The following is an 18,743-nucleotide window of genomic DNA, read 5'->3' as shown; positions in this document are numbered from 1 at the left end:
GCTCGTTTGTTTGTGTTATTGTGGATCTTTAGTGAATCCAAACTAACCCTTTAAAAAACCTAAAGTCCCACAGCAACACAAACAAAACCCATTGAGTCAGAGGTAGACCAGATACTCAGTCTCATGTAAAGTCAAATGACTGGGGTTTACTTTTTTAAATGAGTGTGACGGCTTCATCGCGAGCATAGACTTCAGTTCATCACTGGAAAAGGGTTTCTGACGGCTCAGGTGTAGAGGTGGAAATATACCTACCTCGTATAACGCCACAAACATCCGAACTATCCCTTTAAACTATAATCTAATGCAGTCTAATAAAGTTGTATATTTGTGTTTTTGCACACAGAGACTCTTCAGGCTACCAGGACTGGACCTTCTCTACTGTGCGCTGCTGGGGAGAGGAGGCTGAAGGCCAGTACATCATCAAGATATCTGACCACAGTAAGACACAGTCACACAACTGACATGTCCCCATTTCTGACATGTCCCCCCCCCTGCCCACACTGACCCTTCTCTCTGCTTCTGTAGAGGAGCCATCCGTTGAGAAGTGTGCCTCTGTGGGGTTCTTGAAGCAGTGGCAGTTGACTCTGTATGGTTCCTCTATGACTTTCAGCGAGGTCAAGGAGAGGCAGAGGTAAGAACACGCTGCCATCTGGACATCTTCAGTTTTGTTGAACGCCTGTTTGCCCTGGATTTGTGTTTAGTTTTTTATTCCCATTTGAAATCGTTGTAGCATACTGATTTGATTCAGAGAATTAATCTTTTAAAGGGGACCTATCATGCAAAATGCACTTTTGTACGTCTTTTATACATGAATATGTGTCCCAGGTGTTCCAGGGAACTCACCAAGTGTCAGAAAACACAACCCTCTCTCTTTTCCTCCATACCCAAATCTCTAAAAAAGAGGCTGCAACGGATCTGATAAAAACTGATCCAGATTTGAACACTGTCCTGACGTCAGGACAGTGGCGCTACGGCTATTGGGCCAACTCCACCAATCAGGAGGAGACAGCCACGGCCATTGCCGTTCGAAAGCGCTGGAGACGCTGTAGTACATATGCCAGGCCTGTAGATGGTGCTGTTCTCACTGAATCTGCCCTTGCAGAGCAGAGCTAAAAAAAGTGCAAATTGAGCGAAATGAGGCATGGCTAAAATGCATGATCTGTTTGGTATTTTGAAAAGAAAAAAGTATAAATATGCCTTATATAGGTATGGTCCTACACTATATTATTCAAATATAGCATGATAGGTCCACTTTAAGTATTCCAGTAATGTATGTTGCATGTTTCAATTTCATTGTATTTACTTGTTTAAAATGAAATGTGTTTTAGGTTGACTTATAAAATCTGTCCAGGGACTACAGATGAAAAATAGCTTCTTGGCTAACTCTGGCACATTTTACAGGAATGTTAATTAATGTGCACTGTCCCTGTTAAATAAATAAAATACAAATAAATGATCTGCTTGTTGATTGGCTGTTCATTGATTGACAGGCTGGTGGAAGAGGCTATGAGTGGAAAGTTTCTGGACAGCAGCTTCTCTCTGCCCTGCCCTCCAGGCCTGGACATCCCTCCAGAAATCATCAGCCCCTTCACCTCCAACAGCCTCAAGGTAAACTGTTCACTTTTGACCATGTCTCTGTCTTTCTCTTAAATATGTATGTCTTCACAGAATAAAACCAATAGTTTTGATACTGGGAAATTAAAATGTTTTCATACTGACTCACTATGTCAGACATGTCAGGAATAAGCCTCATTACATTAAAGCTCAATTTCAGGATAATATGGAATTGTTAGCCCAACATTATTTATTTTTCCTTTTTTGTGGATATTATTTCAAAGGAACAGACACCTTTTATTTACTGGCAGATCTAGACCTCAGATGTGTATGCTATATAGGGCTGTGCGATTATGGCAAAAATCCTAATCACGATTATTTTTGGTCAATAATTGATATCACGATTATTAAAAACGATTATCCATTTACTTTGAAAACATCCATTTATTGAAACAAAAATGTGAACAGTATGTTTTTAACAGTTGATTACCCTGAACTTTAAGTATAATTCAACTGAAAAAGCAAAATAAATAAAAATAATTACATTTTTTTTTTTTTTTATAAAAATAATAATCGTTTTATTTTGATTACGTTGTTTTCGTAATCGTTGCAAGCCAAAATCGTAATCGAGATTAAAATACGATTAATTGCACAGCCCTAATGCTATATAACCATAACCTCTCATTTGAAACCTTATACATCTGTGAAATTGGGGGATAGACGCTGGCTGGCAAGAAGTTCTCCCTGCCAGTTACTTTGTGTTAAAAAAACAAACAAATAATGCTCACCTTCATTTAGGATTTGGAAATTTTACATTGTGAGAGTAAAAGTGAATTAGGTCAACCCATGCATCTTTGAAGAAGTATTCAAGTGTTTTGCCAACCTTATAACAAAGATGAAAATCAATCCCATAGACCTTCAGTAATAGATCCCAGCTAAACCACACCAGAAAGGAATACTTGGGTCACATTCGCTCATCCATTTGACTTTCTAGTTCTCTCTTTTGTAATCGTTCTTTCTTTGTATCTTTAACCACATCCACACATGCATCCTTCAGTGATTTATGTGACCCAGCTTTAGTGATTTACGTTCTCGCTCCGTCTCTCTCTGTTTGTTTTCCTTTCCAGTTCCTGCTGTTGCTGGGCTGCTTTGCTCTCTTCTGGTCGCTCTACTACACACTGGAGGTCACGCTGGCCCACATGGACCTCAGGGGCCTCCTCTGCCTGCGCAAGAGACGGGGCCAGGGCCACCGGGCCAGGGGGGGGCGCCGGGGGAGAGGAGTGGAGGAGGCATTGCCAGAGGAGGAGGAAGTTAAGGAGGAAGAGGAGCAGGACTCCGGGGTGGAGTTGCATGCAGTGTTTGCATCCGAGACCCAAGTGCCGCTTTTAAATGGAGACTGGCCGGCAACATAGCATTGAGCCAAACAATGGGGCTATATCCCGTCTCTCTCTCTCTTTGCTCATTGGACGTCTCAGGCTCTCACTATCTTCTCCAAACATATTCAGCCTCTCGTCAACTGTATCTGTGGTGCTGTGCTGCAGATGGAGTTGACTGAGAAGTGGACCTTTTGTCTGTATTCTCCAAACATGTGGCCTTTTATGAAAATCTTACTTTGTGGCAATGTGAGTATGTGTTGGGCAGTGGGTGTTCTTGTGCACCGGTCATAACGAATGTCCTCTAAAAGTAAAAATGAAATGAGGACAATCCTTTTAAAGTGGGGATATTAAGCCGGTCCTGGGGTTACATTTCCCATCAGGATTAGGTTTGGGTTAGAGTTAGGGTCAGGCATGAACTGGAGAGGGACCTTATATGGTTTAAAGGGACCATTTACTTCCAAGTTAAACGAAAAATCAAAAAAACTGAGAAAAGTCTTGATAATTTAAATAAATCAGGGCCGCCTTTTATTAAAATTGCAAAACTGTATCAGAACATCTGTTTACACACTCTCATACAACGGCTAAGTTCAGTAAGCATACTCCAACCTCGTATTTAACCAGTGGTATGCTCACTACTTCTCAAACCTGTTACTTTTTGAAACCTGTTACTTTATAAAACACTCCGCTTAACAGTCTTCCCCTTGCACAGACACACTACTCATTGTGCAAGTTGGAAGTGTCTTAAATGCCGCCGCCTTTTATTTTTTCATCAAGACCTTTCTCTCTACCTGAACTCAAGGTAACACAGGGTGAGTAATTGATATAGTATTATAAGGTTGAAGTGTTCCTTTAACGTGTCAGTACAATTGCATGTTTGCATGCGTGAAAGGGTAAATACAGAATGGTCTGTGTACATGTGTTACCATGGAAGAACTGAGCTTAGATGGGTGGGATTTACTTCTAGTGGGGGTAATCAAACCAAGAGAAAGATGGTTTGTTTTAAAAAATGTGATGTGCACTATAGGAATGTACAAATATCGATATGTGTGTGTGTGAGTGTGTGCTGCCCTGAGTGTGTGTGCACTGTGTATGTTGTGACATGAGCGGGTGTGTGTTCTGTGACATGAGCGGGTGTGTTTGTTATGGTCTTCCCTGGAAAAAGTTTCCATGAGATTGCTGAGGAATTTTTTTTTTTCTTTTTTTCTGAGGTGTTATTTGATGTATTTTATTTTAAAGTCTTGGGTTATTATCTGCAGGTTATAACCAACTACTGATAAAAACTTGAAGTGGGATTTTCAAGTGTGGGATTTGTATAGGTATTTTTTTATGAAGTGTAATATATACACAATGTGTGCCTGCTGTACAGATATATATCAAGTGTGTTCAATGATTTATACACATTGTTTTGTAAGAATGTATTAAAGAGTTCTAATTTTATAATGTAAGGAGTGTTTGGAGGGAAACTCGAAGCTGTGTTTTGCTGTGCAAGTCACAGGTGATCTGAATGATAATAAAAGACTTGATGGAAAATCCTCTGGGATTATGTTTTTAACACAGGGAAAGACGTAGTAACACACTTTTTAGAATCAGTGATACTGATTATGATATAATATGGTTGTTTTTACACGATTTTGGGTTTAAAGGTGGGGTAGGTAATTTTGGAGAAACCAGCTCGAGTGCGCTAAAATTTGAAAATACGTAGCCGGAAAAAATCTGCCACTTCCTTACAGAGCCCCTCCTCCAACACACACAAACGCGCACATGACCAATGAGGGCACGAGATAAGCTTGTGCACAGATGGAAGGCTGACAGGCAGGTAGGCCATCCAGTTACTTTAGCCCGGGCCAGCTAAAATGATTGGTCGTGCTTTTTACAGTACCACGGCTTCCACAGATTAATTTTTTTTATGGATTTTTTTGTCAAAGCACTTAAGATATTCATTGCTATCGGGATGTTAAGAGCATTCCATGGAATATAACAAAAAGTGTATCTCGAGCCGGTTTCTCAAACTTACCTACCCCACCTTTAACAAGACTAGTCTAAAATACATATAATCTAACATTTCCAAATTGCAATTCTTAAAACTACACTGCAAGCATGCCCTAAATCTAAAACAAGTTAAAACTAAATTACATTAAGGCTGTCTCTGACCTTTTTGGAACTGAAATCCCCAAAGTGGCATAACCTTAAACTACCAGAATCTAAACTTTATTTCTTTCAAAAGTCTGTTTTAAAACTTAGGTAACATATCTGTATCAAGAGTTTTTGGTGGCTCTCGTTACTTCTGTCTGTGAAGAGATCTCTTCTTAGCTGAACATTTTGCACAGACACAAGTGGATTTTATTTAGCATTGGTCACATGCCCAATACGAGGATGTAACTTATATTTTCAGACACACTTTTAATAAATGTAGCTAGTCTTTGAAATAATGGTAATAAAAGAAAGATCCAGTGAGTGGTGACATGTTTCCTCAATATTCCCATTATGCATCGTTGTCAAATTGAATGACCCAGATTCACAAAGTCAATTCAGAAATGTATTTCAAAGTCATTATTTAATAAGACAATGTACAAAAATATTGGCGCTGATACAGCAGGCGTAGCATTGTGGTAAGTGGTAGGTAGGAACAATTAACAAGTAACAATATTGTAAATTATACCAAGTTATGGTACGTCATGGGTTGTGTCGTTATTCAATTTGGTAAGAATATCCCTTATGCAATCTACCTAAATACAGATGATTTCTTTGTGTTGGAATCCAGAACCAATGTTTCTAAAATCTAATAGAATACTTAATAATAATAATTTCCAACATGGTTTTGAGGCTATCAGAGATGACACAGTTGTCAGTTATCTGTAATATCAGTGCTGATTTATATTAGAAAGGAAAAGCCCAATGTTTGGCACATTGTCACTGTTTTGTTTTTACCTCCAAGGCAATGCATCGGTCATTTTTCTGGTTACTATTTCCACTTAAGACTGCTAAGGTAGTACTGTTCCTAACTGCAGTGGAAGGACAAAGCATGGTGAACTCTGTGTAAACTAAAGTGTCAAGACCAGGAAGTCGGGGGTATCTGTTAGAAGGAAGCTCAAATCCAAAGCAGAAAGAAATGTAAGGTTAAAGGGGAGTTGTAGTGGACCGGTTAAACTAACAGGCTGTAAGAAGGTGTCAGGGGCTGAGGAGGTTACGGGTATCTGGCTCAGTGGTTTTACATGATCTGCCGGGGTCTTCCATAGCTCATGCCTTCCTGACTGGCTCCCTGGTTGGACCCCATCTGTAGGCCAATCACGTTTTTGCCCGCCTTCATCTGGTCATCTGAGAAGTCTCGCTTGTTCTCCTGGGCTTTCCTGCAACACGTCATTGAAAATGTCTCGGAGTTAATACAGCTATACAGCCAATGGTAATTGGTGTTGGTTAGATAATGCATATGACACTCACTTGAAAAACCAGTTAGCCTCTCCTTTGTATGTGCCTTCTTCCTTAGTGATGGCCAAGCTGCCCAGAGCTGACAGAGTCCTCTGCACCGCCGCCAGGTCCTTACCTGTCCACACACACATAATGGATAGGATTAGTAACTCAGTGGGCAAATTATTATGTTTCCTTAAGTGCATTGTTGTATGAAAGTATTTTCTCTTCTTCCATATCAGGAGAAATCTAACACTAAATGAAATGTTAATTCAGCTTCTCACGCCGTGTTTGTTTGTTCTTGTTTGCTTCCCTGACAAACCCAGGATAAAAAAGACTGAGAAAATCCTCCAAAGGTTCATGTGAATGGGGTGCTCGTTAACAACAGCAAAACTGAATCAAAACATCTGTTTACAAACTTCCAAACAACTTAAGCCAAGGTATAATCAAATTCTCATTTGTTCAGTTTTGTGCTCACTAAGTCCAAACACTTGCAAGTCTGCCAGATCCCCTGCTACTTAAATCACTTCCAAATATACAGTCTCGCACGCACAGTGTTAAATCGTTTTAAGCACATATGCATGTGTTTGAGAAATATTGAGCATAGGACTGGATAAGTGAGACTTGGATTAGACTGCATAAGTTATTTATTTTGCTGACTGATATTTTTGACAGTTTAATGTAATTGATCAATACTTTTCTCTGTTTCTTGATTCCTTGTTCAATGTGGAAGCATGCGAGTGAAACTAAGTTGTCTTCAATCATTTGAGATAACAAGGGGAGAGTAATTGATATAAAGAAGAATTTGAACCCAAGCCAAGTCTTGTCGTCTGGCATTAAATGTTTTTCATTAACCGAGGAATTAAGACAATGAACCCCCTCTTACCTTCCCAAAGGTCAACGGTCTGGAACATGTCAGTCTTGGTGACGCCATACTTCTCGGCAGCGTTGAGGAACTGGGAGATCTGCTCCATCTGTTTGAAGGCTGCGGGTGAGCTCGCAATCTTCTTCACTGGCTTGTCCCCGGTGAACAGAGAGTTAATCAGTTCACTAAGAACCTGAGGAGACCAGATAGAGTGACACAGGGTACAAAAAGAGGTAGACAAAGATAGGAAGGAGAGGCATTAAAAACATGAACCATAAGAACTAAAAAAAAACATCTAGGAAGCCATTAAACTGTTGTGTTGCACTCACACATCCATCTTTCAGCCAGGTCTGGAAGCCAGTTTTGCCGGCCTCTGGCTTCCCCACCCCGGAGCCACACTGACGGCTGATCCACTCCACCAGGATCTGCTCCAGCTCAGCGTCGTACTTGCTGTCGATCTTATCCTGAACCTGCCGGCTCAGGCCGAAGGATGGACCTTTGTTAGCCATGCCGACTCCCTGAGAGAGCGTGAAAAAGAGGAAAGGTGGAGGGAGATAGTAGAGCAAGCCAGTGTGGAGGAGATGAAGAGATGAAGTGAAGAAGAGTCAAAGAAAAAATAAATATTATCTCTGGACATAGTATGAAATCTAAGTAAATGTGAGGATCAGCATTTGGATTCATCTCCCACCATGACAACTAACGGCATCATACAGACAGATGTTGTGAACTTACTGTATTTGTGTGCGTCATTGCAGTTTTACTGTCTTTTAGTCCAAAAAGCTTTTGCAATATAAACAATAGCCAGCACTCACATTCAATTGCAATAACATTTGAAGGTAGCCTGTAAGCACAAACATGCACAGATGTGCAAAATAATAATAATAACCCTAACCCACAGACAGATATCATTTTATAATGTACTGTATATAGTATACACTTATACATGACATGCATGTCAAAGCGTGTATTTAAGCATAAATGCCCAGCACCTATTTTAATCACCGCTCCCAGAACGTTTGCATTTACAGCGTTTTGTCTCCTAATACACACCATTTAGCCCATCAGGACCTGTGTCTGAGGCAAAGTGGTGTACAATAGGAGCGCTATATCAGCCAGCTGATTTTGTTTTGCATATATTCTTATTTTTGCCTTAACAAACACACACTCACATACCACACACACACACTCTCCAGCTCTCTCTTTGTCTCTGTTCACACAATAATTATTGCGAGCACTTTTTTTTGTCTTATGCTTCTGTAAGCTTTTGGCCACAAGCCAAGTGTAGCAAAGCCCAATGAAAGTGCTGTCTGCACCACCCAACCTTTGTTGCCATCTTGATGTCAGGTCACTTCAACTTGTTCCTGAGGAGGTTAAAGTTCAAATGTTAAAGGTTAAACCTAGGAGCTGACTGGAAGACACTCATCTTGGATGGATAAGAGTGAACCCTTGCTGAGTCTTTTCTGTTGGTGTCAGGATGTTTCCAATCGGCCTAAACAGACTTTTCATAGAGAAAAGTAAAAAAAATGCCAATCTCGGCCAAGACTGGACTGATGTAGGAAAAATATATTTAAATTAAGAACTGTTCTCTCATATTGTCAGAATACAAACTCAACTGAAGAAAAATATGAAGCATTGTTTTTGCTCAATGTCTTAATCATGCTGTTTATTCAGCATGTTGATATGTCACACCTGTCAGTATGATGGAGTATATTGGCAAAGAAGTGCTCATTAACATGGATTAAAACATGTTTGAGAAAAACAAGGGAAAGAGAAGAAACCTAAATAGTGCTGTAGATAATACTCAAATCCTTTCTTTCGTTAACCTAATTATGTATTATACTACTTTTCTTTCTTCTTTTCCATTTTACTTATTTCTTTCCTCTGTTGCTCGCTAAAATCCCCCCTTTCTTCCTACTCTCCATTTATTTATTATCCATTCATTTCCACTGATCTAGGGCATATGAATCCCTAAATCTTCACAAGTCTTAAAGTTTTCTTAGTCCTGATATTTGTCCGCTGAAACAACAAGTGGACACAATGTGTACCTTTATATTGATATGCTTGATATAAACTAACACACTTTAATGTTGAGCAACACAATCATTAATGTAAAGATGGGTTTATGTCCACCAGCAGATGTATGTATACTTTTTTCCAAAACTGCAAATAGATATACTGCATGTCTGCATATGAGAGTTTGCATGCCAACGACATTAATGGATTCCTGCCCAGTGTTCGCTGAGCCTTACCACCAACCCTGTTTTAATATTCTTCACATTCCCTGTGGTGCTTTTCCAGGCCGCAAAAAACCAAACACACATGCTGGGCAACACGCTCACTTACACTCAACCTCAGAAGTTCAGATATAATATCTTCATCTGTCTGCCTTTAGCTCTGACTTGTACACACACACACACACACACACACACACACACACACACACACACACACACACACACACACACACACACACACACACACACACACACACACACACACACACACACACACACACACACTCGTACCCCTTGCTTTTTCCCACTGACATGCGTCATTTTATAATCATTATTACAGAGTAATGTTTGTCTGGTATGCCGTTGACTTTTTTCCATTGGCTTCCTGGCCTTATAAACTTCTCTCTTGACCACAATTGGGAATAACACACACTACACTCTTTGTAGGGAAGTTATGTTCACCACAATGTGCACTCAATGCCTTCTCGTGTCTTGAGAAGAGAAGAGAAGGGAAGAGAAGAAAATAAATGAAATGAGGAGAGAAGAGACGAGAAGATTGACAGTATTTCCCCTATAACTTATGTCCTGTGTGTGTGCATTGTATGACAACCGTACAAACATCTCATAATATTTTAAGAGGTCAAGTCCGTGAGGGCCTCTATTTCTGGTATTCATGTGTATCTAGGGACCTGTTGTTATCCTTGGGACCCGGCCCAGGACCAATAACTCTATCTACTAAACAAGCTTCTGCTATCTGGCTGCTTCTCCTTGAACATTTAACTCACTTGGCATTTCATATAACCCTACTCAAACTAAAACTGCTTTTTTTAATAGTCTCCAGCCTGACCTATCAACTTTTCATACACTTTACACAACTATTAGTTCCTGCTAGAAGTCATACACATATTCCTGCTGATGCTAATACTTCTTGTCATACAGCATCAACAGCAATCATTCTAAACAAATCTAACTTTCCGTGCATAAAAAGAAAGTCTGTACGATCATAAAACAAATGCCGTGTTGTAGTACTTTTTGCAGTTTTAATCGATTGATACTTCTGATGTACCATTCTGAATTACGATAAAGTTAAAACCATTAATATTAACATTAAAAAAAGCGAAAAAAACAAAAAGGAACAAAAGCTAAATTAAGACAGCTTAAAATGCTTCCTTTCAAAGTGCTTTATTCCACAAACATGACTTCATCACCTCCGTCCTTCCATCCGTATATCTGTCTCAGCTGTGTTTCTGCTCTGTTTCTCTATCACCATGGCAAATCTGTCTAATGCCAGAACAGGAAACCAGTGTGAGGGCTGTGGCGACTGCGGCCGCCGGAGAGGACATGGCGTCATGCCGCCTCCCCTCCTCTACAGTTAACTAGCTAACCACCACATGATGAATTGGTAGAAGTCAGAGTTTGTTATAAAGCAGCTGGATTCTTTTACTAAATGAAAAACAATGCAGCAGTGTTAATGTATTTGCAGTCCTCTGGTGGAAGGATGCCCTTTCTGCAACTGACAAACTGAACATCCTTTTCTTACATGGCTATATAATGCTTTCCTTTCCAGACTTTTATGAGCATTGAAAGCATTTTCTGAAATTGCTGACCCTTTATGATTCTGATTATTCTGACAGACTTTAGATCTGCTCTGTGTCTGAGCTGATGTTTTTCTCCTGACTCTGAAAAGAGTGCTTTAAGCAGATGTGGCTAGTTCCTGGTCGTTTAAACCATTATGTTCTGCTGTGTTTATGTGCTGCAACCTGATTGGCAGAGGAGATAGTGTTATCTGCTACTTAGAAGCTAAACTGCCCCCTGGCACGTCCTGCACGTTACTGCTGGACTGGTTTTACTGGAATCACTGGGTGTGCTGCCATCCTTACCAGTAAGTCTTTATCCATACATGTCCCCATGAACACAAAGTGAAAGTTTGGAGTTTACATACTTGAGTTGAGATACTGCATTTCTGTATGACTGATTATAAAATATGTAGTCAGTATAGATGCATCTCTGTGCTCAGTATGCAGTATGATTACCTCTCATGCCTTGTGGATTCAATGGCCTCCAAAGCCTGTGCATGGATGTGTGGGAGTATCATTTGCTTCTACAAATAAAAAGTATGTGCACTGACAGAGATATGCATCACTGTCTGGCTCACCTCTCTGCTTTACATAAAGATACATTAACCCCCAAAACATCTGAATCATATTTAGGATACATGGTGACACAATCCTCTGTCACAATCAGGGTTTTTGTGTTATTGTGACAATCCCAGTATTTTAAAAGATGATTATTATGAAACTTAACAAGAGAACAGTACTTGATTGGTCCTATGAAACCAACTCAATAACAACATTTCAGGAACTTGAGGAAAATTCAAACAAAAATATCTTAAACAACTTTCATAACCCAAATCCGCTGCATGAATTTCAAAGTCAAGGTATTTACACATTGATCTTTGGATGTTTACAATGCCCTTCTTTTTGAAATGATCTTACATATAAAACACAGAAGACAAAAGACACGCATATTTAGGATAAATAACTAGATAGTCCTCAAAACTACTGACTGAAAAATAGAGCGATGGCCTCTTCCCATTCGCCATCTTCTCAAACTAACTGTCCCAAATCCAGTTCAAGAGCTTTTTGGAGGAATAAAATAAAAGTATACTCACTGTGTGAAGGAATAGGTCAGTTGTCTGCTGGCTACTAGTGCAGCGTGTTGGGACGAGTGAGGATGCTTGACTGAGTGTTTGTATATGCGTCGCAGGGACCTCCCTCTAAAAAATGCCGGCTTAAAAGGAGCAGATGAGGAAAGATGACTTCACTATTCTACCAAGAGAGAGAGAAAGGGTGGGAGGGAGGCAGGAGGGAGGAGGAGGAGGTAGTGAACGTGAAGGAGAAATAGGAGGGAGTGAGGGTGAGGAAAAAAAGGAAACTTAATCCTTAAAAGGGCATGGCCTTTCAGCAGCTCTCTCTCTCTCTGTCTGTGCGTCTCTTCCCCTCACGTCTGGTTAAAAAGCCCAGCCTTATTTGGGTAGAGCTGTTCCATGTAGAGCAGAGACAGCAGCCAGGCGTTGGTTTGGTCAGCAGGAATTCTCCAAATGCTTTTGCCACATCCCTCCTCTGTCAAAGTTGCAGCAAGATGGTGAGGTGGAGGATTGAGGCTGATGGGAAGGGAGAAAGGGAGGAGTAGAGATGGAGAGAGAAGTAATAGGACTTTACAAAAAAAGAGGACAAGGATGTGGACAAAAGAATAAAGGTGTTGGTCCTATCCCACTGTAAGGAAGGAGTTATGTAAAATATGACTTAGTGTTTAGAGATGTTTGCACACCAATGGAAGATAATAGGAGAGGAGATGGGAGAACGAAGGAGAAAAGAAGATGAAGACTAAGGAAAGGAAAGGAAATGAGAAGGAGAAGATGAAACACGAGAGGAGCGAATTAACCAATCAAAGGAAGAGAGAGAAGGATAGGAGAGGAGAGGACACTGATGGGTTTAGGAAAAAAAGAACTCTCTAGACAAAAGGGATGTAAAGGGGAGAAAGAAGGGAGAGAGGAGAGGAGAGGAGACGAAGGGGTGAGAAAGATGGGAGTGAGGAGGAAATTGTCATCATAATTCAGGCAGAGAACTCCTTGTAAGTCCTGGGTCTTCTTCAGTACAACCACCTGGTGTGTGTGTGTGTGTGTGTGTGTGTGTGTGTGTGTGTGTGTGTGTGTGTGTGTGTGTGTGTGTGTGTGTGTGTGTGTGTGTGTGTGTGTGTGTGTGTGTGTGTGTGGTGTGTGTGTGTGTGTGTGTGTGTGTGTGTGTGTGTGTGTGTGGGTGTGTGTGTGTGTGCCACCACCACTTATGACATTTTTGTTCCATACCAGTCACTTTTGGGCAGCCCTGTTTGAATGAGAGAGGTGTTGATCATATGCTCATAGATGCAGTTGGCTTCACTCCTTTAGTGGAAAGCTAGAAGCTGAATTGATCGCTCTCTGGACAACATTGTATGAAACAACTTTTACACTCACTCACTGGGAAAACTTGTTAGCACACTAACACAAACCAATCTGTAATACTGGCCTTACACATCCTTATTACTCTGTGATATTAAAAAAACAACCTGGCCAAAACCACAAAATGTTTAGCTTGTTTTGTTTCTGTGATATCCCATATGGCTGAGGTCATCTTATTACATCCTGCTTTCATAAAGTAAATTAAACAAAATAATAAGGAGGAATTCGGTACTCATTATATGTTGTCCAATTATGCAACTGATTTGCTATAGATAATGAACAAACACAGGAAATGGTATTCTTCCTGGATTATGTTTTCTACTGACATAGTTAAATGTTCTTCCAGTCTGACAAAACATTTTAATACTTAACATAAGTTAAATGTTCATCGACCGATTTCATTTGTTTTATTCCAAATTATTCAACCTCAAAGCTTATGTTTAGGCCTCCATGACGCTTGGTTGGGGAAAGATGTTGGTCATGAAAACAAGTCACAGTGTCTTAAAGTAACTTTGATCACATGACTTTTCTTGAGTGATATCAATACTGTACTTAGAAGTGTATAATACTTTAGGATATGAACAATGAATCCCATTGTGTTTTTCCTGGTGAATAAAAGTGTGTTGTTCACAACCAAACACCTTACAAAACATGCAACAGTTTGACTGAGCAATGGTTTATTCGTGAGCATATATTTAAATAGTTAGGGAACAATTATATTATTAATGTCAAAGGCCTTTTTTTGCTGATCCAGTTAGTCAGACCATGATATGTGTTAGAGCTAACATTCATTTGTATTGCCACTATAAATAGAAAGCAAAACTGAAATAGTTAATCATAATTGGGACGACCCCTCCTTTTACATGTTGATGCTTAACCACTCACATAGTTGACAGTCAAAACATAAGGTTACAGTCAGCAGGTGGTTATCTTAGCATAAAGACTGGAACAAGATAATAACACAATCCACCACCTAAACTCAGGCTCACCTGGCCATAGCTATTTATTTACATAACGGACAGATATGGGAAGTATCAATCATCTTACTCTGAGCAAGAGAGCATGGACCCACAAGTCAGTGCTTCCTCACACCTCAGAAGATTCCTACAGAAATGACTGGTATGTCTAAACTCTCATAGTGTGTGTGCCTGTGTGTGTAGCATGTGTGTAAGCTACATCATGTGTCAACTTGGTCTGGCATGTGGTTCCATTAAAGGCGTTTGTTAACATTGTTTTGCGATATTGTCATGTAGGCCAAACACTAGTAGCAGAAGCGTTATGACTCTCTGTTATCATTCCCTAATTTTGTCAAAGTCTCTGACTGCTACCGATTTCCATTCATGGTCTCTGTCTCTCTCTCTCGATTAGTTCAATTCAATTCAAATAAGCTTAATTGGATGTTTATTTTTTTTTCAGTGATACTTCTATATTCAGCAATATGTCATTTAACTTTTGCAATAATGTGACTTAAACTGATAAACCAAATAGATAGATCAATAAGAAATTTGAAAATAAAATAACATCATGCTTCAAATAAACTTTTATTGTTTCCAAATCAAAACAAAGTCACACTTCCTCTGCACACAGACTGATATTGTAGTGTTGGTTATTGCCAGGCATTCTCATATATATTTTTAAATGATTCAAACATTTCTCTTTTCATGCTATCATAAATCTTAAATGCCTAAATACAAATGCACAAATCAAAGTGTGAACGACTTTTCTCGTTCACCTCAAATGTTCTAATTGAAGGTCCAGGAGTGTGAAATAATTTAATATTCATGCATATCAATGTAAGGGTTGGTGTGGGGGTACAGCATGTAACCAGTGAAGATATTTTCTGCGAGGAATTTACAGAGCTTTCTCCCGGACATCAGCTCAATGTACACCTGATCGCCTCTCTGCAGCTCCAGCACCACGCTCTGAAAGTATACACAATAAAAAGATTAACAAAGCCAGTGCAAAATCTTGATGTATTATTGTAATATTTGATCACCCGTTATTGCTTCTCTCTTTTTCACTTCTTACCTGGTTAGCATTGTCCTCAGAGTCTTCTCGATTGTGCTCCCACACGCCGACTATCCGTTCTTCATTCTTCATCAGTTGTACCTAAAGACACAACAAAACATTAAAGGTCCCCTATTATACTGTTTTTCATACATTTATTATAGTTCTCAGTTATATACAAAACATGTCTCTGAAGTGTTTGGCTCCAAACACCAAACAGATCATTGTAGCATCCCATAATCCCCTCTGTTTCAGCCCTATTTCAAAAGTGCTGATTCTGTGTCTGTTACTTTAGATGAAAATAAGGAGCCCCTCCCCACGCCCCTCTGAGAGATATTTGGTTACAACGAACACAATGGTGCTCTAGGAGGAGATTCAGGTGATAAGGGGGGGGGGGGTTACCTTGGTTGGTGATTGGCTAATGGTTACACAAGACATAGAATCGTTATGACATCATAAAGTGGCCAAAAACTGATCAGCTCATTTTCAGACAGGTTTTTATATAAATGGATCAGGACAAAAAGAGAGCGAATCTTTTTTCCTGAAACTTTCAGAATCTCTTTACACAGAGGGGACACATGTTGATGTAGAAAAGACGTGAAAAAGTGAATGTTGCATAATAGGTGACCTTTAAGTTACAAATGACTTGCTGCTGCTTTTTGAGTAAATCAGCAGAAGTTGTTCAGAAATCCTGTATTTGTTAAATAGTTTGTGTTGGGCTTACTTGATAGTACAGACTCCTCTCTTGTGAGAAGACTGAGAAGGAGAAGACGTAAACACCAGCAGCAGGGGCCGAGAAGACACCTGGAGACGGAGGAGAAGAGTTGGTGTAACTGCAATTATGAATGCTTTACACACTTTCATTGAGAATGATATAGTGAATGCCTTCATGTGTGTATGCATGTGATTCCTACCCAAGGCAGGGTTATATCCATTGTTATGGTTAAGAGTGACATGGTTGTATGGGATTGGCACGTTAGTATTGAAAGGACCAAAGCAGGCGTCACTAGATCCAGTTGAAGTGGCAATATTTGAAGCTTTGAAAGCAACCCGGACGCCACCTGGGAGTAACACAGAGAGATTTATTGTATTGTACAACAAAGTGTACACATAAGATATTTGAAGCATACTTTCTGTGGATATGTTGGTCTAAATGTACCATCCATCAGTGAATGTGTGTTCACCTGTGAGCTCTTTCACTCTGTATTTCAGTGCGCTGATATTGAACCACAAATGTTTAGTCCTCATGAAGTAGTCATCTTCTAGTTGAAACATGTCTTTGGCAGCACAGCAGCAGCCACGCTGGTGTTCATAGGCACATTTGCAGTCCCACTTGTTACAGTCCAGAGGTTTGTCCAAGCTGACTGGAATAAGAAGGAGGAATGGTCAGGAAAAAACAACTAAAACCAGAATAGTTTATGTGAGGGAGAAGTTCAAAATGGAGGGGCAGAGGGGTCAGTTCTAACCAGGAAGTTCTCTGTCGACTTTATCTGACTTATAAAACAGAAGACAAAACATGTTAGGGTTGCAAAGCATTCAAAAAAGATGAACAGCTGACATGATGATATATATCCATGACATCATTTAACTATGTGGATCAGTTCTAGATTATAGAATAACCCTTTAACCAAATGATTTAAAGGTCTCAATGGACTTATGGTTTAAGAAAATGTATAAAAAAGAATAATTTGACAGTATGAAGATGTCAGGTATGATTTGCTGTCGATGGTCATTTGTTGTATTGACAGGTAAAATAAGACTTTCTTCTACACGCTCCTTTCCATCATGGGCTCTGTACACTGCTCTAAGTGTACATGTTTTTTTGAATTGCTTACCAGGAGTGGAACAAAATAAACAATAAGATTATTAGCAGCTTACGTGCAGCCTCTTTCAGTGTTTCAGCTACGGTCAGAGCCTCTGCAGGACCACTGAGAAACAGCGGCCCCAACAGGAACAAAACTGGTAAAACAACCATCTGAAATAAAAAAATAATTATTCAGTATTGGATCATTCATGGATAAATATTCACCCAGAGCAGACAGGCTTTAAAATAAAAACATTTGTTTCAATTTCAACCAGTTCATCAACCATTGTTTATATATATATTTTTTAATTATGACGTTCTATGTGAGGAAATAAAAGTAGCCCAATGCGTAAATAAGAGCAGCCGTTTCTAGACTAGCATGGTTTTTTATCTGTTTGACCTTCAAAACACCAAACGAATGCTTACTAGGAAACTAAAACAAATCTTTTCTGAACAAGCCAAATAGTTACGCCTTAAACCTTTAACCTAGACATTTGTGTACATTTGCTTTTCACATTTTTTTTTATTGTGATCAGAAATAGGCTTACATTATTATGTACAATAACAATTATGAATATTGATATAAAATGACCCAAAAGTGACTGGAAGTATAGCTTGAAATAGTAAACCCAGTGCTTAATATATTAATGGTGATTTGATGTATTTAAACTAACAATAACTGAGATGACATACAAACTCCATATGTGTTAATATACATCTCAAACCTGTACTTCCACCACCCTTCATCATTTGTTTTATTCAATTTTTGGTATAGTAATTGGTGGTTGACAGCCAGTTAGACAAATGTGTTTATCTTTCAAACAATGCCTTTAGAAAACCTTAAATAAGTATAGAAACATAACACTTACTTTTTTTGTTCCTTCCTCTTCTTGGTCAAGTACTTGTGAGTTTGTCAAACTGAGAGTTAGGGTTTAAAGCAAGGGATGGTTTTAGCTTCTTATTGATGCACAGCAGGTGAACCTCCCCTTGAGGAGGTTAATTACGCCTCCTCACATGCACACACACACACATACACACCTACAAACGTACACACTCATCCACACGCAGGTTTCAAAGCCAGACACTAATACTTACACCAAGAGGACCCGGTAATATTGTACAACAATAGTTTTTTTTTCACTGGAAAATCGAGAATTGATCCTGTTGCTCCCTTCAGCACACTGTGGTTGGACCATAATAGCCGTTATTAGGACATCAGTTTCAGATTACCAGCCTCTTAGAGGACAACAGTGTCTCAGAAAGGCTGATTTATGGATAACATTGTCCCTGGAAATATAATGGCCTAAAAGCCAGAAAACAAAAGAAGCTGAAACTGTATTATTATTTTATCGATAAAAGCCTAAATCGGAGAACAACGTGCAGCGTCACCTGGTTCTCATGCCGAGATAACAGGAAGATAGTAGTGATACTCTGTGTTCCCATTATGACCTTCCCTTGGGTTATTGTTGGTAACCCAGATGTATTGATGATGGTTTTTTTG

At 39.5% G+C, this 18,743-nt stretch overlaps 3 protein-coding genes across 5 annotated transcripts in view; 1 reads left to right on the top strand and 2 right to left on the bottom strand.

Annotated features, from left to right (window-relative positions):
- Positions 1–4,462, top strand: part of pcsk7 (proprotein convertase subtilisin/kexin type 7) — a 17,806-nt gene extending 13,344 nt beyond the window's left edge. Inside the window, exons 14-17 of the mRNA XM_034114550.1 lie at positions 344–438; positions 526–631; positions 1,491–1,608; positions 2,682–4,462. Coding sequence (XP_033970441.1) covers positions 344–438; positions 526–631; positions 1,491–1,608; positions 2,682–2,966 — 604 coding nt within the window. The 3' untranslated portion in view covers positions 2,967–4,462. The remainder of the gene's footprint in view (positions 1–343; positions 439–525; positions 632–1,490; positions 1,609–2,681) is intronic.
- Positions 4,463–5,465: 1,003 nt separating this feature from the next.
- Positions 5,466–12,272, bottom strand: tagln (transgelin). 3 transcript variants are annotated; one of them, XM_034114509.1, is made up of 6 exons: positions 12,106–12,272; positions 8,522–8,561; positions 7,530–7,718; positions 7,222–7,393; positions 6,369–6,471; positions 5,466–6,277 (listed from the first exon to the last, which is right to left on the bottom strand). In XM_034114509.1, exons 2-6 carry the CDS (start codon positions 8,531–8,533, stop codon positions 6,139–6,141), a joined length of 615 nt encoding a protein of 204 aa, XP_033970400.1. In that variant the 5' UTR covers positions 8,534–8,561; positions 12,106–12,272; the 3' UTR covers positions 5,466–6,138. The 3 variants fall into 3 exon arrangements, with proteins under 3 accessions (XP_033970400.1, XP_033970401.1, XP_033970402.1); XM_034114510.1 differs by lacking the exon at positions 8,522–8,561 and having other exon boundaries at positions 12,106–12,261; XM_034114511.1 differs by lacking the exon at positions 8,522–8,561 and having other exon boundaries at positions 7,530–7,768; positions 12,106–12,226.
- Positions 12,273–14,959: 2,687 nt separating this feature from the next.
- Positions 14,960–18,160, bottom strand: cbln18 (cerebellin 18). The gene is made up of 7 exons (XM_034114664.1): positions 18,112–18,160; positions 17,317–17,413; positions 16,623–16,802; positions 16,353–16,499; positions 16,163–16,242; positions 15,460–15,540; positions 14,960–15,353 (listed from the first exon to the last, which is right to left on the bottom strand). Exons 2-7 carry the CDS (start codon positions 17,411–17,413, stop codon positions 15,204–15,206), a joined length of 735 nt encoding a protein of 244 aa, XP_033970555.1. The 5' UTR covers positions 18,112–18,160; the 3' UTR covers positions 14,960–15,203.
- Between the last annotated feature and the right edge of the window lie 583 nt (positions 18,161–18,743).

This window comes from Trematomus bernacchii, unplaced genomic scaffold, assembly GCF_902827165.1.
Source record: "Trematomus bernacchii unplaced genomic scaffold, fTreBer1.1, whole genome shotgun sequence".
NCBI lineage: Eukaryota > Metazoa > Chordata > Actinopteri > Perciformes > Nototheniidae > Trematomus > Trematomus bernacchii.
This window is presented reverse-complemented; position numbering and strand designations above follow the sequence as displayed.

Bases quoted from the DNA above. Each gene is read 5' to 3' on its own strand.
- tagln (XM_034114509.1), bottom strand. The intron at 7,394-7,529 runs GTGAGTGCAACA...TGGTCTCCTCAG, and splicing joins CCTGGCTGAAAGATGGATGT to GTTCTTAGTGAACTGATTAA. The intron at 6,472-7,221 runs GTAAGAGGGGGT...GTGTGTGGACAG, and splicing joins GACCGTTGACCTTTGGGAAG to GTAAGGACCTGGCGGCGGTG.
- cbln18 (XM_034114664.1), bottom strand. From the start codon at position 17,413: ATGGTTGTTTTACCAGTTTTGTTCCTGTTGGGGCCGCTGTTTCTCAGT. The intron at 16,803-17,316 runs GTAAGCTGCTAA...TTCTTATTCCAG, and splicing joins AACACTGAAAGAGGCTGCAC to TCAGCTTGGACAAACCTCTG. The intron at 15,354-15,459 runs GTAAGAAGTGAA...GTATACTTTCAG, and splicing joins CTGAGGACAATGCTAACCAG to AGCGTGGTGCTGGAGCTGCA.